The sequence below is a fragment of the Squalius cephalus genome (assembly GCF_949319135.1).
Source record: "Squalius cephalus genome assembly, chromosome: 15".
NCBI lineage: Eukaryota > Metazoa > Chordata > Actinopteri > Cypriniformes > Leuciscidae > Squalius > Squalius cephalus.
Genome location: NC_137136.1, coordinates 11,960,523 through 11,984,436, shown reverse-complemented (window position 1 = coordinate 11,984,436; position 23,914 = coordinate 11,960,523). Strand labels below are relative to the sequence as shown.

The 23,914-nt window shown below is 36.8% G+C and overlaps 1 protein-coding gene across 3 annotated transcripts; it reads right to left on the bottom strand.

Annotated features, from left to right (window-relative positions):
* On the bottom strand, positions 1 to 22,696 carry rspo1 (R-spondin 1). 3 transcript variants are annotated; one of them, XM_079895203.1, is made up of 6 exons: positions 22,245 to 22,696; positions 17,497 to 18,068; positions 12,041 to 12,232; positions 9,087 to 9,227; positions 7,677 to 7,886; positions 1 to 2,033 (listed from the first exon to the last, which is right to left on the bottom strand). In XM_079895203.1, exons 2-6 carry the CDS (start codon positions 17,591 to 17,593, stop codon positions 1,888 to 1,890), a joined length of 786 nt encoding a protein of 261 aa, XP_079751329.1. In that variant the 5' UTR covers positions 17,594 to 18,068; positions 22,245 to 22,696; the 3' UTR covers positions 1 to 1,887. The 3 variants fall into 3 exon arrangements, with proteins under 3 accessions (XP_079751329.1, XP_079751330.1, XP_079751331.1); XM_079895204.1 differs by having other exon boundaries at positions 17,497 to 18,065; positions 22,245 to 22,681; XM_079895205.1 differs by having other exon boundaries at positions 17,497 to 17,991; positions 22,245 to 22,681.
* Between the last annotated feature and the right edge of the window lie 1,218 nt (positions 22,697 to 23,914).

Below are 23,914 nucleotides of genomic sequence, written 5' to 3'. Positions count from 1 at the left end.
AATAACTGCATCCAAACATTTATTTAAGTGTTTATTTGCCTTGTAGATTTTTACAGAAATAGATATATAATAACAATATGTATATTGCATCAAGATAAACAGAAGCTGACATTTTCAGTGTTATAATTCTCATTAGGGGTGTATATTGTAAATACCCACTGCATTTCCCAAAAGCATAATAAGCCTATAGTATATGGTAGAAACCATTAGCACCACAGGTCTCAACAATCTACTTATGCTTACAATGTTTTTGGGAAAATGCAGCCCAGGTCAAGATGCTGTGGAAAGCAAACAGACTAAGTGAGACTGGATGCTACATTTAAATAACTGTATGATGTACAGCATTCCTTCCTCTGATACTGATACTAAATGTTGCAAAGCATTATGAATGATGTGATATATTGAACCTGTTGCAAATATGATAACTGAGCAATGAAAAACCTATAAAGCATATAATCAATGCTGCTTAAACATTGTGCTGGTTTAGTTCCAAACTGGTTTGGTCACAAGAAATGTACTGTTGACCTCTCTCTTCTCCTCGCTTTACAACATAAAGGTGCACACAAGAACACAGATTCAAAAACACAATCTGACACACGCACACAATCTTTCATCTTTCATACACATACTTAAACACTGTACATTCCTCATATGTGACCCTGGACCACAAAACATGGGTCAATTTTATGAAATTGAGATTTATACATCACCTGAAAGCTGAATAAATAAGCTTTCCATTGATGTATGGTTTGTGAGGATAAAACAATATTTGGCCGAGATACTACTATTTGAAAATCTGTAATCTGAGGGTGCAAAAAAATCGAAACATTGAGAATATTGTCCATTTATGTTCGCGATTGTGCTGCATTCACTCACAAAAATAAATGTTTTATATATTTACGGTAGGAAATTTACTAAATATCCTCATGGACCATGATCTTTACTTAATATCCTAATGATTTTTGGCATAAAAGAAAAATCAATAATGTATTTTTGGCCATTACCCGTGCTACTTGTGACTGGTTTTGTGATCCAGGGTCACATATTATCGCTGCCTTCTTCTGTGCAGAAAATATTGTATTTATTTTCCCCTAAACTAAAGACTTTTATTTTACATAGACCACTAAAACAAGTAAAACCGCTCTACCGGTTGTAAGTTATAAGTGCGTTTCTTCATGTTTGGATAATTTCATCATCATTAAAGTTCTTCTTTCTCCACATTCTCTCTGTAAACCACAATATCAGTTCCAGTGCCTTCTTTTGTTATAAACAACAGAAAGAAAAAGAAAACATAAAAAAAACAAAGCACTTAAAAAAAATACTTTTCACTCTGAGACAGACTCGCAGACAGACTCAAGACTATTTGCTACCTGTCACAAACATATGGAGATCCAACTCTGGATAAAAAGAATGTGATTACAGCTGGATTAGGTGAATCACAAGAGATTCTAATGTATTTTAGATGTACTTTTTGGACGGCGGGCCTCTTTTGCAGTGTCTTCTATAGTTCAGAAACCTTTCTGATAGGTCTAAAGAGAAACATATGGAACATTTTGCCAACCACAAACAATGTTGTTTCCTGTGGGAAGGCTTACAAAAAGACGACCCTGCACACGCACAGTCTTTCTGGGTGCTTCCAAATAGCATGAGACTAATCAACCCAGCTCCTTTGTTCCCTCAAGCTTTACTCAGTTTACACAGTTCATTATTTAGTACAGCAATCCTCCAGTTCTCATTGAGCATGTTTTACGTGTAGCAGCGTTATTCCTTTTTTTTTTCTTTTTTTTTGCATAATTTTGATGTCACAATCAAATACTGTTTGTCTTCAGCCTACAAAGGTGGGCCAGGCCTTCTCCTTTCTCAGGCTCACCTGACACTATGATAAGGTTAGGTCACCATGCTCGTTGTAATGGTGGGGACAGTGGTGGACCGGTTCGGGGTCTTTTTTTTCTTTTTGCCACTTTCCTTGGAGTCTCGTCCACGGTTCTTGCCATTTTTCTCTCCACGGTTCTGTGGGTTCTTCTTATTTTCCCCTAAATAAAAGAAAGTTGTGATCAGTGTTGGGGAAAGTTACTTTTAAAAGTAATGTCACAATACAATATTGTGTTACTTCCTAAAAAAGTAACTAATTGTGTTAATTAGTTACTTTTTATGGAAAATAATGCATTGCGTTACTTTTGCGTTACTTTTTCTCACCTGGGCTAGGTTTAGTTTTTTTGGGTTTTTTTGCTTTCAGAATAAACCTCACTAAATCTTTTTCAATTTATACTTAAAACAAGAAAAAAATATCCAAGACATACAATTAAGATAATACTTATGTAATTTTGCATTTTAAGCTAATTAAAAATGAAATTCAAACACAATTTTTTTTTTATTAATATTATTGCCAATTTACATTTATGTTTTTTATATATTGTTGAGAAGTGGTTAGCTTTAGGGAGATAAAAAGTATATAAAATATCTAGTAAAATGTATACAATATATATATATATATAATATATGAATACAAATGATTCATAAAAAAAAAACATTTCTAAAGCTGTGCATATGGAAGCATATATCCAAATGTGTATAGTACTGTCCTAAAACCGTACTGAAAAACAGGCTGGTTTGTTTCCCATCAGCCTCACTTGCACTACTATAAGAGGGGAGTCAGGGCCTCCGGACTGACTGATATTTGTTATGAAGTTAGTGTTGTGAGTCTCAGTGTTCCCTGGAAACCAAAGTCAACACTCATTTGGTGCTGGAGAGCATTCACTCTGCACTTGATAACATGAGCCACACACACAGCCACTCTGCGGCTCCTGAAATTGGCTCTCTGCTCATCTCAATGCCCTGATGTTCTTCCACAAACTGTTGCATTTGCTTCTATATAAAATGCATGATTAAAAATAGAATGGAAAGAGCGCAAACAAACATTTGTTTAATTAAACCTTTGGATGTTAATAAAAGTTATATAAAAAGCAGTTTCACTTTTACAGATTTTTGACTTGAAATGGCATCATCGTAAACACACAAAAAACTTTCTTTGGCAAACATTTAAGAGTTTAATGGACTTAGCAAGCAATAATTAGAATTCCCTCAGTTTATTTAACAAACCTGCCAAATGTCTATAAAGGACAAACAGCAGTTATTTCAGCTATATATGTCAGAGATATAATGTTATATAATTGGAGCATCAACAACTAAACATTTTCTTAATATCACAAGAGAAAGAGTGCTGTTGTACTGTTATTCGTCTGCAGGTAATCACAAGCACTATTCAGAGCAGCTCTATTTGTATATGACACAATATGGCCATGTACTTCATTTGTTTTGCTCTACTAGCGAAGATAGCTCTGAATGAAGCCACAGGAGAGTCGGTGCACGTCTCGGAGAAACACACATTAGTGGTGTTTCATTTCTGAATGAATGTTTTTAAGCAAATCGTTGGACTGAATGACTCAATTAAGACACTCACTTGTTGTCATTTGTTCCTGAACAAATTAGTAGTGTGTTTTGAACAAATCAGTTGAATGAATGATTCAATGACTCACTCACTCACTCATATAGACAGTGGCTGCATCTGGAATTGCATACTTCCCTAATATATAGTAGGTGAATAACAGAATGTGAACAGAGAATTGTCTGAATTCACAGCATTCATAAAACAATATGCGAAAAGTACCACGGTACCATGGTACCACATTCAACACACATTCATACTACATACAATGTACTTTTTAGCAGTCAAAGTAATTAATTATCCGAAAGAAGTACCTCTGCGATTTCGGACGCAGCCAGTCACTTGTTTGGTTCCTAAATTAAAGGAATAGTTCACTTAAAAATGAAATTTTTAGAAAAATGAAATTTGAAAATTTCTTTCTTCTGCTGAACACAAAATAAGATTTTTTAGAAGAATGTCGGTAACCAGAGAGTTGATGGGCCCTATTGACTTCAATTGTAGGAAAAGAAAAAACAATGGAAGTCAATGAGGTCCATCAACTGTTTGGTTACCGACATTCTTCAAGATATCATCTTTTGTGTTCAGCAGAAGAAAGAAGTTAACTATTCCTTTAATCAGTGTGGTTTGAACAATTCATTTAAATGAATGATTCAATGACTCACTCATCACTCATAAAGTCACTTGGTGCCACCTACTGGCATAACAACGTAACCTACTGAAAGATTCACAAGTGGTGAAAAGACAAGTGGTGAAACCTCCCAGTGCTTGTCCATTCAGATTAGAGGGCCGAAGATAAATATATTGTACACAGGGCCTAAAAAAACTTTTTGCCACGCCTGCCAATTGACTGCCAATTGGGCGGTGACTTAAGAAAATATTCCGGCCATAAATATTTTTTACCAGCCATGAAACATAGATTAATCCTTATTAAACTTACAAAAGTTCTTTAGTCAAGAGCAGTGAGTGATTTTTCTTTGTCTTTTGTTGTTTGAATCAAATTAAAAACACAGACAGCAGCCATATTAGGCTGCTGTCACTTTAAGAGCTAATGCACGGATCCAAATGCTGAATATATTTTCTTTCTCAACTGTTTACGTTCACTTAAGACATAACTGACAATGTTTATGAGGATACCATTTTGACATATTTTTGTTTGAATATGTCTGTTCAAGAGCAAAAAGACGTGAAAGAGAGCTCCATTCGGTATTCGCGTGCTGTCTGAGATGTGGATGTCTGGGCATGCGAGAAACTATTTGAGTTCCCTTTCCAGTCTTCTTGCACTTTCGTGACAATGCCAAACTGGCCTGTCATCTGTCCTGAGCGTCGTTCACGTTTATTCACATTCTCACAATATTGCAACATTGTTAGAATTCTTAAAATATTAACGGCCAACTGGCGATTGACGCCGTTTCATATACTCGCCAACGCCAATTTTTACTCGCATTTGGCACTTGGTGAGTGTTAATTTTAGGCCTTGGTTGTATGTATTGTATAAAAACAATTAATAATTTTATAGTTTTATCAGTGACAAGATTCCGGAAGATTTCCAAAAACAAAACAAAACAAAAGAAGCCTATTTGAATTCAATTGTTTAGTATCCACTGCTTTGAGAAGAGCAATCTTGTTCATGTGAGGAATTCAAAGGCATTAAGTTCACAAAATGTGGAAAAAAAGCTCAATTCAAGTGTCAGTTAATCACGATTTAAAAACCGAGGTGAAACGAAAAAAAAAAAAAACATGGAAGGAAATGGAGCCTTTGGATCCACATGGAGGAGACTTGTTAGCTTTGATAAAGCGGTAAGAGCGCTTGGGGAGGATCCATTCATTTATGACAGCAATAATTACAGCGCTGCTCAATCCAACCTAAACACCATCGCCTGACAAAGGCAATCACGCATTTAGTGTATTCGGTTTTCGTGCAAAGACATTTATTAAGCTACAGGAAGGGGAAGAGAAAGGGGGGAGCTTGGCATAATCAACACAAAGCGTGAGATCTGCAGACCAGTAAATCACCGGTGTTATACAAGCACTGCCCCCTGTGATTTTTACAGCAGCCCTGTCAGCCAATTCCTGCAGATGTATTCACAGCCTTGCTAATTTAGCACGAGGTGAACATTTACGCACTTAGAAAAAAAGAGGGCGTTTGGGTCATGCAACCCCATAACCTATGCTTTCTTTGACACCTGAGTTGCATTAATTCTTTTCGGCTGGGTGGTGCCGCTTTGCTTTTGTGGCGAAAACATGTTTTGACTCCAGCCGGCAGAACACTTCTCTTACTGATCATATCTTAACACAGTTAGGACAAGCATGATATTATGAGATTGAACTACAAACAAATGACTTTACATGTGTCCAGACCTATTAGTTCACCATAGCTCTCTCTCTCTCTCTGCGAAAGCTTTTACGACAAGTGGACTCTCTAAGTTTAGAAATTTGGCAGGGGATATAGCACTTTTATGGGGCAGTTTATAATATTTCACTGTTAATTATTCTTATGGACCCCGGGTGAAAATTCTTTCCACAATACGGGCGTCATGCAGAGTAAATTTGCCTCTCATTTCTCAAATGGCGCTGTCACACCTAGTCCAGCAAAGCATGGAGCCCACTTCTCCCGACAGAAGAACAGCGAGCACTTGATCTTGTGAGGCTGTTCGCGTGAATAATTTCCAGGAACACACCGTTTCTCAACAATTTGATGAAAACTAAGAGCTCTAGAAGGTATATTCATGGTGTTTATTTTAGGAACCACTCAATGGGTGGCATTACAATTAGCTTCGCATTTAGACTCATGAGTCATGCATTTTCCTAAACTGATAAGAATCGCTTGAATATGGTATCTAGGTATGCTTGCACCTTAATGTTAACAACATGTGATTAAATTGAAGAGACCTCAGTTTTTGAGAGATATCTATTGGTAGACAAAAGAGAAAGCAAAAACAGCCTACGAGTGAAAGCAGTCACAATCACGTCAACACTTTTTATTAGCCTGGCTTGATTTTTTTGTATTGTCGATGACATGTTGCAAGATCTTCTGTAAGCTAGTCTATTGCAAATTTTAGCATTCATTAAAAAATGTTATCATATGTTCTTGAATGCATGCTAGATTCGAATTAAGGGAGCAGAAGACCTGATTTTACAAATTGTATTGACTAGCCTACTTTTATTGTACTTTTATGTGCTTTTTAAGCTTGACGGTTGCAATAACCATCTTCCCATCCTTGTTTTTCACAGATGAAAATGTAATTTGGGTTTAAAGCAGAACAAGGGTTCTTTATTTTGGGCAATCGATTCCTTTAAAAAAAAAAACACATTCTTTAGCAGAAAGTATACTGAAGATAAAACAAAGTTAATTCAGCTTAACTTGAATAATGAAAAGCTAAACTTTTTTTTAGCAATTGTTGGTAATAATTTTTAATAGTTTTTGAAAGAAGTCTCATGCTCACTGAGGCTAAATTTATTCGATGAAAATGCAGTAAAAACAGTAATATTGTGAAATACTATTACAATTTAAAATAACTATTTCCTATTTTCAATATTCTATAATTTATTGATGACAAAGCTGAAATTTCAGCAGCCATTACTCCAGTCTTCAGTGTCGCATGATATTACAGAAATAATTTTAATATGCTGATTTGTCACTCAAGAGAAATTTACGGTAGTGTAACAGCTGATATAGTCGAAAGCTTTTTTGTACACTTATACTATAAACTACCTTTTTCCTCAATGTAAACTCCTATAGGCTGAAATCTACACAAGCCATCCAGGCGAGTGCAACATGTTCAGACTTTTTTTTAAAAAAAAGTTTACATCCAACAGGTCCGCTACAGGTCCACTAACGTTCCTTTTCCGCTCGAGAGCCAAAGAAGCATTTTAACCTCACTTTCCAGTAAGTTAAAGCAACTAACAAAAGGCCGCCTTCAGATCCGCAGCCAGCAACGAAAAGATTACAAACCAGCTGGGCTTCTGTTTATTTACTGGGAACACTCAAGGATTTATTTACACCGTATTATGTCAAAAACCGTAAATAAATGAAATCAAATTAGTTTCAGGAGACTGTTTACATGTTTTTCCGAGTGGCCAAAAAAGATAAATGATCGATAAATCAACAAATCTGTAATTTGCAAACATGCGTATTGAAGTTGGATAGCAGATTTCACGCATTCCTTTTGGCGCAAGTATTTCCTATCCACCCTCTTTCCAACATTTTTCTGTTAATCTTTCTCTGATTTACCTTTGCAAGGGATCTTTTTCTGCACGGTACAACTCTGGGTCTGTGTCTCTGGGACGCAGCCCGAGGGCGGCGCAGCCCCTGTGGAAGTGGCAGGACTTGGAATCTGTACGGGCTCCCTGGTACGGGTCTGGTTACCCTTTTTAAAGCCACATGTTTTGTTCTTCTTCATGCAAGGGCCCCATGGACTCCACTCGCTTAGATCACACTGGACTGCAACAGAGAACAAAAAAAAAACGTATTAGGAACTTAAAACTGCATTAGGAAAACCCAAAGAATCCACAGTGGACTCAGACTGCTAAAACCCAGCATCACTCACTATTTCCAATTACTTTTTTCTAAAAAGCAGAGCATGTGTTATGATTGTATGAGGAAAGGCTCCATTTTTATTGAACGTAATGACAAGCTGTCAAGCTCCAGACGTTCAATTGGATTGAGCTGTTTTCAAACACAAGGTCTTTTCTGAGCATCCAATTTTTTGGTCTAATGTGTATGGGGGCAGGAAGGTCAAAGGAAACTCATCCATGCCAAAAACAATCCACATTACAATACACATTACAAAGTGGTGGACTGACTCATTGACGCAGGTGAGGCATCTTAAGCTTTGGCGCAATGTCACACTGGAAGTCGAGTCTCTGCATTTAAAGGCCAAGCAGCCTGGAGGAGCCAGCACCACCATTGAGAGTAATGCTATCAGTGCTGTGTTTGCTTGCTTCTGACAGAAACATTTTCAAAAGGAATCAATAAACCCTTATCATCCAACAGGCCTTTTGCCAACGTTCCTCTCAACAGCGATTGAGAAACCACAGAAAAAGAGAATTTGAAGAAATACAAAAAACATAAGGTATCCAAGAACTTTCCAGTTTCATCATTCCAGCAGCATAAATGATTTGCAACGACAGAAGTACAGTACCATGTGCCCATAAAAACTGATGACATGCACAAAACAAAAAATAGCTTAAATACACAGGCTGCATATCAAATAAAAAGCTTAAACATATGGATTTTTGTACATTACTGTTATTATGAAATATTATATTAATTAAATACCATTGTGTGTATCTTTACACAATAACATTTTAAATACTAAATGTTTCTTAAAAACTGCATTAACCACAAAACTTGGCCGTGTGAACTGTAATTGTAAATGACACAGTGATCTAGGTTTAGTTTTCAAAGTTTTTACGTTTGAAAGTTGTATTTTCATTTAACACTCACAATTAGTTTTTAATGTTTGACTAAGTTCATCAAGCATAGCAGGTGTTAAAATGCTGTTCATTAGCACTTGAAGACATACTTTTTCTGGTAAAATGTATCAAATCTAAGTTACGTATCAGGCACTCATTTATCATAGAAAGAATCGTATGAAAAAGACACGTAAGCAAAATATAAGAAACAATGCTGCTCACTCACCTACACACTCCATGGTGCCATTGACGGCGAATCCTTCAGGACAGCTAGAGAAACACCTCCCTCTGTGTGAGTACAGGCCCTCCTTACATTTTGTGCAAAAGTTGCGGCTAAAACATGCCTCACAGTTTTCTATTTTACATTCTAAAATGAAGAAAGACATAAAAAGTTAAATAATCATTTTATCAAGATCAATGAACAAGTGGTCCACCATCTGGCTGTTGTGGCTCTTACAGTTTCTTATCCAAAAAGTAGTCCATTCAAGAATGTTAAGACTCTTAAATGGCTTCATCACACCTCTGTCTCATTACAAGCCTGCCGTCTTTGATCAAACATACAAACTGCCTCAAATTGGAGGGAAATTGTGGATTTTGGCAGAATGAAAACCATGAAACAGAATCTATTTCCCCACTCATAATCCCATTACTATTATCCTCATTATCTCATTATGATAAATAGGGGATCCAGTCCTTAAATATCATTCTCAATCTTTTCCTTTGATGCTGTAAAAACTGCTCTAAAACTCATGTTGAGAATGATTTCAAAGTCCTTCAATGGTAGCAGAAGTCCAACTGGTAAACGCTCCTTATTTTAGGTAAGTTCCCTATGTTTTAAAGTAATACAAATTGTAAAATCCTAAAACCGATTATTTTCTGCTTTAAATCGGATTATAAATCCTTTTTTTCCCCCAACAGTCTTCTGACTGACACAGACTTTTTGAATTTTGAATCAAGAAGGACTGCTAATAATTTTGCAAAACAGATTTAATCGTTAAACTACCGTGACATATGCGAAAATGTGCAAAATTAAGGTTCTTAAATTTCCGTTCGAATACCTGGGACTTTCTCAGAGCAGCAGCACACGGATATCTCGGATATCTCTGAGTCCCGGCCAAAAGCAGAAGAGGGCCCAACAACATACTTGAGCCGTGTTTTTTGTTATTACCTCTGCTCTCAATTACTACTTAAAATGCCTGACAACTAAATTAGTAATGTTTGGAGCAAATTCTTTTCCACTCAAGCATTTACAAATGCACCCTTAATGCAAGACAAATGTTGTTAACAAGACATCATGGGGATTTGGAGACAAATCAAATGCACACAGCTGATTGAATAATTGCAGCGGGGAAGCCACTCAGAGGCCTGCATGAAGGAGGGGTTCGCATGCACAGCCGTCTTTCAAAACACGACAAAAACACTCCAAGTGAGAAATAAACAAATACGTCGAGGGGAAATGTTGACAATAAGAGGTCTGGTGACGTTCTGAGCGATTTGGAGTCGACACCTGTGGATACAACACATTTCGGTCTCAATGTGTTGGTCATAAAAATACTTAGGCTAACTAGCGGACAGCTGCATGTGGTATTTCAAAGCAAGTGTAAAGTATACAGTCAAGAAATGATGAATTAAAGGCTCCAGAGGGTTGTGAAATAAAAACAGTGCTCTGCTAATTTCTCACTTCCCTTGATGCTAACATTTAAATTTAAGGTTATCTAGAATGAAAGTTTAAATCAGAACCATCTGAGAGGTATTAGGCGGAGTGATGCAAGAGTGTATCTTGGTAACAAAAGTATTTTCTTCCTATAACAAAATATAATGACTCCAAGCTGTGGTTCACACTAATTGGCTATCAAAACACGCTTGAAGAGGGAGCAAGACGTTCAATTTACAACTGGAAAATCTTTGGTAGGTTGAAGTTAGAAAGGGCTCAAATAAAGCTATTAATTTCCTCCCACAACAGGAGTAAAGAGGTACCACCAATCAATTTACGAGAGGTATTTCCTTGTTTATCTCCCCTGCTTTGCCTTTATCACAGTAAAAATGCTCACGCACATGATGGGAACAGGCCGTCGAGTCTCCGGCTGAAACCTAGAGAGCGCACTGTTAAAACAAAGAGGCTGTTTAAAGGTAAGCCCTCGTTATGCTTTTTGCGTAGGGTTTGCGTAGAAAGAATGAAAAAAATATGGCCAGAGTTGAACTATCATGACCTCTGCATTTACAGCCTACAATAATAACACAGACTTCCTAGGAGAAACAGACAAACAGCAGCGTATTATCAATGTTTTGCTTTGTATTTCATCCCCCAACCCTTTTTTTTACCCGCAGAGTAAGAGAAAACAGATCGCTGCCTCAACATTTGGCATTCACGGGTCAGAAGCGCAAGTTTAATGTCATTGGTGGATTACAGTACTAATGAATGTGGTGAACAATGTGATTGTTTTATAATTGCATCATTTGTGCCATCTTCTTTCCAATAGTGTTAAACACTGTATAACTGACGTTAAAGCTTGTGCAAACAGGAAAGAAAGGTCATTTTATGACGCTGTGTTGATCACACAATTCATCTTCATTTTTCAAGAGGGGAGAGGGGGTAAGATGTGTCAGTGGGCAAGCTGTGTTACTCCTCAACCTAGCAAATTGCAATTCTTGTCATTTGATATTATATAAGCTTTATCTGCCTATGACTGACAGATGGACAATAGCAATGCATTTCATTTATGCTACTTTATGAAAATACATCTAAAGTGTATATATATTACAGATTTAGTTAAATATTTTTGTCTCTTATGTTCACCAAGACTGCAAAAATTTAGTATAATATTGTGAAATTAATGTTTGTTATTATATATATACATATATACAGTAGTCAACATTTGAAAAAGTCAAAAAAAGTTCATCAAAGTTGTCCTAAGACAAGAACGGGTATTGTTCAAAATCCATGTATAACCTTGATGAAACTAAGGTTTTGATCCACTTCAAATGTTGACTACTGTATATATATATATATTAAATGTAATTTATTCCTGTGACCAGTCTTCAGCCATCCAATCCTTAATGTCACATGATCCTTCAGAAATCATTCTGATATGCCGATATCACAGCTTACCTCTTTCTCCCCGTATACTTATTTACAGTTTTGATATTATAAAAATATTCCAGCAGAGCTTGAAGACTCACGTGTGCATTTGTTCATATCCCGATTTCGAATGCCATAATATCCAACAGGACAGGCAGCGAGGCAAATGCCAATCTGACGGATGTCATTCCGCTCCAGTAGGATGAAGAGTCGGGGTCGACATTTAAGACAGCCGTTGTACTCGGAGCAGTGTTCGCAGCCATTTGAGCATGATGGTGGTACTTCAGTGCTTACTGATGAAAGAAAGACAGAAAAATAGAAGTTAGCGTGATATTTGGCAGTGTTTTCTTACAGTGTAGTACACCCTTTGTAATTCAAAGTGCTTAAGATGACTAGTTCCCAAGTAGTTAAGTACCTTGCACAGCAGTAGACAGCTGGATTACAATGTCAGATACACTCTTCAGCCACCCCTACCTGGATTTGAACCTGCAGCCTTTGAATGAACAACCAAGGTCCTTTACTACGAGTTTACCATCACCCCTAAATATCAAGATAATAAACGTATTATATTATATATAGAAGGATTGACAGATGGACAGACGGACGGATAGATATCAGACAGACAGACAGACAGACAGACAGACAGACGGATAGATCCAAAATACAACATGTGACAAGCTATGCTAGTCATTTGAGCAAAACTGTGTATGATAATACAAACTCGGTAGGTGTAATATAATTTTGTTTGAGAGAGCACTGTGAGAACAGGCTATTCATTACGACACATCAGCATGAGGATTTCTAAACAGCACTTCAGACTGCAGGGCTGTAAACATGGCACTGGTTTATCTTATTACACACAGTGTTCTGTGTTTACAGCTCATTTATGCCAAGTACCCTTGTTCGTTTCACGCTGTTCATTTGCAACATTCATGTGGAAATCTTTCATTGGATGATGTTGCAGTATTTTTGAATTATATGGTCAAAATTTGGGGACATCACGCACAGATTTGTGATGGGTCAACTAGGGACAAAGGGGCCTGAAACTTCAATCTTTTCTCGTTCTGTTCAGGTGCCCCAAAGTGCTGACACATGATGAAATAAAATCAGCTACAGATATCTAAGAAAGCTCACTCATCCCTTGTGACTTTCATGCCTTGCTTTTAACGTCCAAAAATTTCTGTGTTTGAGGCCAAGAAGAAATAAACGATTACACTGAAAGCATGTCAGAGTGCACATCCTGTTCCCGGTAGTCAAAACCGCGGTCATCTGCTTTAATTTATGGGTCTATGTGTGTAGCATCAGCTTTAAATATACATACTCAAAAGGCAATCAATCTCTATGCTGTTAAAATAACCGTCTAGCTGTAAATAAGCTGCACGTACAGTAAGTGATGCAACCTAATGGATGAATAAATCCCTTAAATTGGTCTTATTTTAAGGATGTTTACATATGTTTTTACTGGAAAACATGACAAAAATACTTAGATCATATAATCTCATCCATCAACCAAAAAAACAAAACAAACAAAAAAAAACATTAATATTACAATTATTTACTATTAATATTCAGTAGCAAGGACTCCCTGGTGGGTTCAGCTGCACAAAGACCACCAACCACCCAAAAAAGTCCATAAAAAGTTGCTTAGAAGTGGATCATTTTCAGGCATATGGGTGTCCTTTATCCGATCGCTGCATTCCTCTCCACAGCTGAAATAAATGAAAAGGCCTCTCAGCAGGAACAACAAATATGAAACTAGCATTATAAATGATGAACGTGAAAAATTGTTTTGCACGGGTCTATTGAGCGGCAGATAGCCCGGACAAATATGCAGGAAGGTTGGTTAGGTTGCATGTACAAACCTTGCAAGACAGCCTTTGCACTTCTAGACCGTGTTCTAATATGATGACTAGAAGGTCTCATTTGGATTCAAGCAAAAGATTACAAAAAGTGCAAGGAATAAATAAGACCTTTTTATGACCAAACTCACAATGAGATCATCATTCAACCTAAAATACCCTGAAATATCTCATTTCCGAACTCTAAAGGCAATTTACTAGCAGAGAATCTAAAATTTCCTTGAAATTGCGGAACATCACTAAACAAGCATAATGGACTAATCCATGTGAAGTCACACACTGACTATGAATAGAATTGCAAACTTCTGCCTGCATTCTTATCAATGGTCATTCACAACTACTTCAGCTGAACTTGACAATAAACAACAACACAGTCAGTGAATACAAATTAAGAGTTCTGCACCTTTCAGTTGACTCTCGGACAACTGAATGTAGCCAGTTCAAGTCAAAGATATTGCTTTATTTATTGTTTATGCATTGGCATCAAGTTCATTTCTGGTTTGTATCTTAAAACGAATGCACCTCCATTTCCAGACACAGTGACATTTTCATATTTTATTTAGATTCTGGGCTAGAATGATTCCTTCATTTTAACCATTTAAAATATGTCTTAAAACATACATGGAAATTTATCAAACAGTAAGAAATTGTATAAAAGTATTCAAAATATTATTACTCATTATTTTGCACAATCTTTACCCAGAATACATACCCGTCTTCATTTCTTTAATCACAAAATTGCCAGACTGTGCTGCTCACATTCACATGTATCCCCCTTGAAACCATAAAATGAGTGATTTTATCCAGCTGAATAACATTTTTCCCCTTTCATTATCCCTGAAATATCATTAGGTGGACTGTTTATATAAGCTGTTGGTGATGAGCTGTACTGTATTAAAGTTTTCCACTTTGAACATGTTCATGTGAAAAAGGCTTTAACCCTACAAGATGTGGCAGAACATTGGTTCACACAATGACCTAAAATTCAGAGAGGGGCCAAACAGAAACAGACAAGTAGAATATTTCTTGGAAAGCAGAAATCATCATCAGTGTATATTGAGGAACTACAATTAAATACACAGGATATCATACACATAAATTGATTTCAAATTTAGCTGGCAAGCTGTTTAAAAATATTGAAATATTTTCATGAAATATTTTGCTAATATAGGGTAAGAAAAAAAACTTACGTCAAGATATATTCCCTGAAAACAAATAAATTTAAAAGTGCTTAAAATGAGTGATTATTAATGAATGTTTAGACATTTTTCACTGGAAAACAGGGCAAAAATACTGAGAAAAATTAGAGTAGGCAGCTGGATTAATGTACAGAGCGATATCATAAATTAAAATAGTTTATAACGAACAAAAATAAACTCTTAGATGAAATGAAATATTAGTTGTTTTGCTAGTCAGCTAGCCTATTTAGAGCAAGAGAAAAAAAGCAGGAAAGTACCAACAGGCACTAAAGTGTGACTGCTGATCAATCACTTATAATAACAGCTGTCAGGGGTGTTTGCTTTCATTTTGTTGATAGAACGCTAAAAAAACTCCACTATCAAGAAGCACTGGTCAGATTAGTTTACAGTGAGGTCAAGAAGTCTTAACAGATAGTGAAGCATCCGCTGATTTATTCGACCAAGTTACACACAGTTTATTTCTCCACAGATAGCTCTACATTCTCATCGGTGCTGTGTTTTGATTAGCACTTCTAGTCTTAGTGCAACGCAGAGGTGGGTAGTAACGAAGTAGCCTACATATACTTCGTTACATTTAGGCCTACTTGAGTATTTTTTTATTATTTTTTTTTTATTTTGGAAAAATTGTAATTTTAAGAGTAGATTTAAATGTGGGTAGGTAGGCCTACTTTTACTTTAACTCGAGTAGTCTACATTTCTAATGAAAAAAAAAAGTACTTTTACTTACGTTGGACGACGTTCCTCCTTTATTTTAATGCATGTTAAATGCGTAGTTTTTTGTTTTGTTTTGTTTTTTCAAGCGCGCCGTAGGCTATCTTTTTCTGGGGCATAAGCGATGCTCAATTCATAAATGAATCAACTCTTTTGAGTCGATTCTGTTCAAAGACTTCATCAAACAAGTTGGCAGATATGTCTAAATTGGTTCGCAAATCAGTTTGAATGATTTGTTCAATTTCCTTCACGCACTTGTCTGAAGCGGTTTCACACTCGGTGTCGTAAACAGGAAGGCTTAAGAACATCAAGAGCGTTGAAGTGGCCGTGGACCTACAGTCAAGTGAAAGCAAATCTGCAAATGCATCATATTGTTTGCCAGAGATGATGATCTTTATTAGTTTAACATCTTCGTAATCGTTTGCTGTCTGTGAATGAATGATTCAGGAGATAGCCTTCATTCGATTTCATTTCAGTAAGGTAGGTAATAGCCTACATTTTACGACCAAACAGATTATTACGCCAAGACAGCACTACCACAAAGTATGACATTACCATTTTTTGGACATATAGGCTGCCCTACCTTTAATTTATACATTAAGCTGCCACTGTTCATAGTTTATGTAATGAACACCCGCCATCCCGCGGTAATTTGTGTGTGAATTGCGCGCGCAGTGACGTCTTGATCGTCTTGAAAACGAATGCCATTACCTGCCTTAGACACCGTTAACCAGTTTAAACATGCTTGCAGAAATATATATTTGATTACATTTTGTTGAACAGACGGAAGAAGATCCGTCGATGTGCATTTGTTCGTTGTTTGTGTTCAGATGTTCAGCATTGTGTACAGTTACTGTGAATGTCTCTGCATTACCTACAACTCCCTCTAGAGGAGGCTGTACACTCCTCAACACTGCAAGCAGTGGTCAATGTACATTTCCCACTGAATAATCTCACCCCTTCATTTAAAAGTCACATTATGATAAGAAACTGATCTGATTGTCAGGTTGATTTTGTTTTTACATTATACCAAAGCTCAGAAGTACTTATTTGTTAGCAATATACTACACAAAAAGATAGGCCACAACTTTTTATAAACATAAATGTTCATTAAAATATGAAACACTAATCCTACATCAGTGCTCTTACTAGAAGACATGCACAAACGTGAGAGAACGTATGTAATATTTCAAAGTGAGCTCCGCTGCAATGTGCAGGTTGATTTTTCATTATTCTAAAACACCCAAAATCATTTACTAATTGAGTATTTGACAGCATTATACTACACAAAATAAAAAGATACGCCACTTAAATGTCACTTTCCGTAAACATAAAGTGTTCATTAAAATATGAAACAAAACATATTGCAATATTAGAAGTAAGTTCTGCTGCAATGCGTGGGTTTCAAAACTAACTTTTCCATAAAAGAAATAAATCATGAAAAAAGTCATAAAAAGGTTAGAGTTGCTCTGCTCTTGAATCCAGGCAAAAACCTCTAATCGGTCAAATTTGACCACGCTTTGGAACATGACATGCTCATTTGCAATTCGCCTTTAAAAGAAAAGTTGCTATTAAAAGCAGCAGAGCAGGTCCTAAACAAGTAATACCCCACCAAAACTGTCTCGAAAAAATGACAAAAACATTCTAAGGAAGTCAGAAACACTCTAATGAGCCACAAATATTAGGGACTGACAAAGAAATGAAATGTGAAACGCTGCACTGTGTCATAAGAGACAGTTAACCCGAGCTACCTAATGATGAGAGAAAAAGACAGACATCAACACTCACTCCGTCTCTGTCTTCTTGCTTTGGAGGCCTTGAGGTTATCGCCGTGACCCATGGAACTGAGGAAGACCACTGCCAGCACCACCAGTCCCAAATGCATAGTCCCTGCTGCCCAGTCACGCTGGGTCCCGCCTTCAGGCAGACAGATCACAGCTGAGGGCGCCCCTTTCACGCTGTGGCAGGTGGAACAGAGTCGACTACAGCCGGTCACGGAGCCCTTGGCTGGAGGCCTCTGCAAGTCCGAACATGTTTGGAGAACAAACCATAGCACTCAACACGATGAAGATGAGAATGATGAAGTCTGGGTGCGGAGAGCCGGGGTGAGATTAGATCTTGTGGACAACGCAAACTGCCCTTCAACCCATGAAGCCTGGGGCGAAACCGAGAAATGAGAGAGAAGCTTGTGGCGGGAGCTTGCCAGGAGATCCTAACGTGAGTGAGCAACACAGCCCAGGAGCATGTGTCTTATTAGGGATGCTGGGAGGAGGAGGGTGAGTGCTGAAAAAAAAAAACAGAGATGGAGAAAGGTTCTGGACTCCTACGCGTGACAACGCATCCGTCAGTGCCAAGATCTGCTGCGGAGAGACAGAGAAAAGGGGGCGAGCGAGGGAAGGAGGGAGTTGGATGTGGAGAGGAGTGGGTGAATGGGGGGAGAAAAAGCACAATGAGACATGTATATAAAACCGTACTTTAAGTCAGCGTGTCAAAAGAAAGTCCAAATATTTTGCACAGGGAAGAGATGCAAGTTTTTTAAAACTTCAAAAAACTACTTTTGCATTTTCTGTAAACTGTCATGAAATAATTGTTGGAATCGAGGAAAAAGCGACGGAAAGAAAATAGCCTTACGGAGGGCTTACATAACTGCACTCTTTCATCTCTATCACTGCTCTTTCTCAACGAAGTTCAGCATTTCTGCGCTCTAAATTTGTTAAATTGATTCATGGATGTCTGGTCTGGAACTACAAATGCGGACACAATAGTTTGTGAAACATAAGCTGAAACTGGTATTTTGTCCGTTTTAACCACACATTCCAGCCATGCTTATTTTTTCCTTTGCCAGATAGATTCATGAGCCGGGAAAGCAAACAAAATGCTTCATTTTAACTGTAATTTCCCATTAAGACTGAAAAGAGCTGTAGAGTCCGGCCACTGATTTGATCAGAAATAGGTCACCGTGAAACAAATACCACAATAACTTATAGTCGATGCACTTCCAAAAGTGAGGAATGGAGGGGGGAAAAAAACATGTTTACCCCATCTGTCAGAAAACAATAGGCAGAATTTTTTTTTATCTCAAGCTAAGAAAGCGGTCACATTACGCCTCTCACTATGACAGATAGTTATGTTTATAGAATGATTCTTAATCACATTCCAGCAGAAATGGATGAGCGTTCTGGATTTACGCAAGAGAGACATCATGCCTAGAAGTTTCAGGAAAGCAGGGCCATATTTGGCCACAGGTCCTCTGAATCTTGTATCATGTTATTTGTTAATTCTTAGCATACCAAAAAGTGCTTTTAAATGCCAACAAAAACTCGACAGATATCTATATTTCATTTGAGCTCCTGAAATATGAAAAGCTGAAATTGAAATTTATGAAATAACATGCAAGACAAACATGATTTTTCCTCTGTTTGCTTTGAATTTGACTTCCAAAGCAACGGTGAAAATGCAGCGGGTGGAAAAGCCACTTTGTGCAAATATGTCATGCAAATATAAAACATTATTAATAAGAAGTTATAGCACGATATACATCATAAGTAACAAGAAACATTTCTTTCTCTTTGTTGAAGGGTTGTTAACAGGATCCTTTGGTTACAGCGATGTGGTAAAACTAAGCGACAGCAAAAATTTATAAACCACATATACAGATGTGTTTAGTGGACATGATTTAAATGAGGGGGAAAAAAGGAATATTTATCTTGCGCATCAAGCATTAAACGATGATCTCTAGTCTGAAGGAATAAGAAGAAATCTTCTTACAACCTCCTCTCTCTCCACCAAAATTTTGAGGACATCTTCTTTTCCCAAAGTTTATTTATATTAGGCAATGAATAATATTCCAATGTCTTTGACACTTTCTCCGTATTTATAACCCAGAGCCAAAACCTCCTGTTGCCTGCTGTTCGTAGCACTCGTCAGCAGTATTCATTTGGAGAGATATGTCAAGTCTGACGCACATATATGCTATCGCCCTGGAAGCAGAAAGGGCATTTCTCCAGAAAATAAAAGATAGATGATGTTCGAGTTTACATTTTCAGAATTCAGGTGAAATCAACAACAACAAAAAGGGAAAATTTCTGAAAAATCAAAAAGAGAAATCTAATCAAAAACTGTGTGTAAATCCTTCCTCTTTTCAACCAATAATGTTTATCTACATTTAAGTCGAATCCAAGCAAATCTACTGTCATTTCCCAGATAAGCTTCTGAGTGCAGCATGAGGGGCATCCCCACCATCTGACCAATTATGCCTTTGAGCTTTTCTTAGGACACTGTGACAGCTTTTCATGTCTTTGCTCTCTCATTCACAAACAACAGATCCCGTTCTTCTGTTGTGCTCATTCAGCTTAGTAACAAACCAAAACTCTGTCTCATTTATAGTAAGAAGATTCAGTTGTCTGTGTAATTTCTCCTGATGTATGTATCAAATGCAAAGTGCAGCAATTAACTCTACAGTATATAGAATATATTGAATCCCAAACTTTTTCAGGTGGCAAATTTTGAATTTCATTCGAGGTCCATAATTTTGCTAGACTGCAATTTTGCTTTTATTTCAATGAAATTACTCATTCATCTAATGTACCTAAATTATCTGAGAAGTTGGACTGAACTTTTATGTACACTTTCTGTACATAAAATGAATAATTTGAAAAAATAATGAATCTACTAATTCATTGAGTATAAATTAGTCACTTAATTCAAAGTTATACAGAACTGGCCAAAAGTTTGGAAACATTACTATTTTAACATCAGCATATTAGAGGATCATGTGACACTGTTGCACTGAAAACTGGAGTAATGATGCTGAAAATTCAGCTTTGCATCACATTAAAATATTAAAATAAAACAAAACGTTATTTTAAATTGTAATAATATTTCACAATATTACTGTTATTTTCTGCATTTTTGATATATAAATCTTATATCAATGTAATATATAAAATATTTTTCTATCAGCCAATCAACTAGCGGGCCACCTAGAATCCCTCAAGGACCACCGGTGGTCTCAGCTCTAGTCCATTTCAGTATATCAACAACTGTTTTTCTTTCTTTAAACTGCCTTTTTCTATCTTGTATGACGAAGGCCAACAGCCCAGTCTATTCCACAGAACATGTGTTCAGGCATTTGTATTAGGCAGCAAGTTCAGGCAGAACCATGAAAAAGGTCAGAGCAGTAAACAGGCCATAAACAGAGTCTGTAATAAAGCAGAGCAAAAACAGAGTGGATGTCTGTCTGGCCTGTTCTGGAACCATGGCCCAGACCCCTTGGAAATCCTCCGCTCAAGAAACCCCACAGAAATGAGGAAAGAAACGTTCAACATCCATCCCAAATGGCTAACAATAAAAGCCTATGGACTAGACTCAAAACCAGAAACGGTGATGACCTGACAAAGAATTAGTGCTGTGTTTAAAATGGTTGATCGGAGTGTGTATTTGGCACATAAAGTACTTTTTGCAACATTGTTTCAGTAAATATGGCAGCCAAACATAAAACCACAAGACTAACCAATGATCATGCAATAACTATGAGTAAAGTATACAATAAATCTGATGTATTCAGTCAGCACAACAATCCATGTGATTCAGCACACTAATGGGTGACCCTCTCTTTGCCCTCAACATCACACTCTCTCTTCATCTGAAGTGGATCTACGCCAGAACCCATGAGTCAGGACCACAGCAGTTTCATTGAAATATCTGTCTAAGGCAGTAAATGACGTTGTTAAATCTGTTTACTGGCACCAAGCGTGCAGCTGTCAGACTGCACCTGTCTTTATCTCTATACCTTCATCTCTCCCTCTGGACTGGTCCTCTCAACAACACTTAATGGTTTTACTGCAGAATGCTGGTGCCAGATTACCTAACACTGGGCAAGAGACAGAACAAGGGATGTTTAAAAACCATAAGATCTGGATTTTAGTAACTGGCAGGTCAAAACTTGGATATCCCTGATGAACTGTGTCTCGATTCTCAACCTTATTTGGCCCTCAATAATAAATCAAAGACAAAGACCAGAGCATTGATTAGGTAACTCAAAATTCTTATTGTGAGCATTATTTATTTATTTTTATTTTTTTCGGTCTAGAAACCTGTAATAATAATATAATAATAAAAATAATCCTTTTATTAATTATAACATTTTAACTTTTTCAATATTTGATTGTATGTTATTTAATAATAATACGAAGACATTTCAATATTTATAATTTGTTATTATTATTGTTAATAATAGTATAAGAAATAAAAGTTATAGAAATAAATGGTAGCCTAATAATTAACTGATCAAATAAAATGATAATGATTAAAAACTTAAGTGTCAATACATAGACACCGTCATCATATAATCAAAGTAGGCTAAACATTTCGACAGATAATCTAAAATAAAATAATATTAGGTTAGTTAATAAAAATGTCAAGCTCTGCGTGGTATAGCCTAATGAAACTGGATTTTATTCCGTGGCGATCTCTCAGACGTAAATGAATGTTTTGATACACTAGAAATAATGAAGTAAGCCGATCGTATAACCTACCTACTATGTATCGCGAGCGTCATATTGATCCACTGAGCGCGAGGCTCTTATGTGTCTGTAATATGGGCTTCTCCTCGCGCTGCGAGCAGACACCAGCGGCTGAGCAACAGATTGTCAACTATGATTATTATGGGACATGCGCTTCTTGACTTGCTTTGACATCGATTAAAATGTCATGACAGTTTACATCAGTGTCCCCGTGCGTAATCTGAGCAATACTGGGCATGGGAGAATGGAAAAGAAACAAAAATAACTTTAAATAGAAAATCCCAAAGATAAATCTCCTAATTCCACTGAACTGCGCTTTTAATGGAGCCCATAGAGGCCTGGTTTATTTTGCGGTTCTCTGCCGTAATTCTGAAACAAGTCCCACATAAATCCAGTTTTAAACTCCGGACAGCATCCAAGTCATTGCGGAGAGCCTCTACCTCACGAAGTTTGCATCCAACTCCATCTAGAGCAGTTTCGGCGTGCTGAAGGTTCATCTGGCCCCACCCCTCAAAAACACACATTGAGAGACAAAAAACCTGTGATGGAATTGGGTTGGAATGTTGTTTATTTAGATCTTCACCTTATTGACAAACATCCATCCATCCATCCATCCATCCATCCATCTATCTATCTGTAATTACAAAATAAAAAAATAAAAAAAACATCTGTAGAGACCTTCAAAGACCACTTTTATTCTATGACTGTTTGTTAATTATGATATAATTCATATTTAAAAGATAGATAAAATTGCAACAAGGAATGCTCCCAAACTTTTATTTAAAACTAGTTAATTCTTGGGTAATATGAATAATCATGTTTTTTATTTGTAACAAAAAAAAAAAAAAAAACTTAAACCTTGCCATTGATAATGTTTTCATGAGAATCTATAAACCACAGACACTGAGCTAAATATTTTCCAGTGTTTTGCTGTATAAACACATTTTCTACCTCAAGCGGCAGCAAAAATGTGCCTTCTATGCTGCTTTAGATGCAGCCTCGCACCACCCATGTTTATGAATAGGCTGTGTTCATTTATGAAAAATGATGGTCAGGATGTAACTAATCCAGAGGGTGGACCTGGATTGCAGTCCAGTAATTGGTGACCTCTATCTTCAAAGCAGGTAACAGGCAAGAAAAACAAGTACAAATGTAGGACATGAGTCCCTTGGTTTAACTCATTAGAAAAAGTTAAGAAAAGACTTGTTTCTTAAAGTTAGTATGAAACGTTGTGATAGACTTTTCTTCCCTATATTGTGACATATATCCGAGTGAAAACAGCTTCTCAAATAGAAAAAAAATTGTAGGGTAGGACTTGATTTTGTCCATTGGGAATTAATTGGATCGTTGTTTTGGTTTGCTGTTGCTGTGAGTGAAAGATTGTCATGTCATCAGAGAAGAGATGTTGCTGCAAGTACGTGGAAGTTATTTTGATTAAAGATTACGAGGACACATGAATAAAAAAAATTTAAAAAAAAGATGTGCACAGATAAAATCATTTTAATAATGTTCTAAAATGTATGTTAGATGGATCCTGGACTTTGGCACAAGAGGCCATATACTTTTACTTGGTTATGATGTATCCTCCTTCACAGATACATATTGCATCTGAATGGTAAAGGGATAGTTCACCCAAAAATGAAAAAATATGTCATTAATTACTCACCCTTATGTTGTTCCAA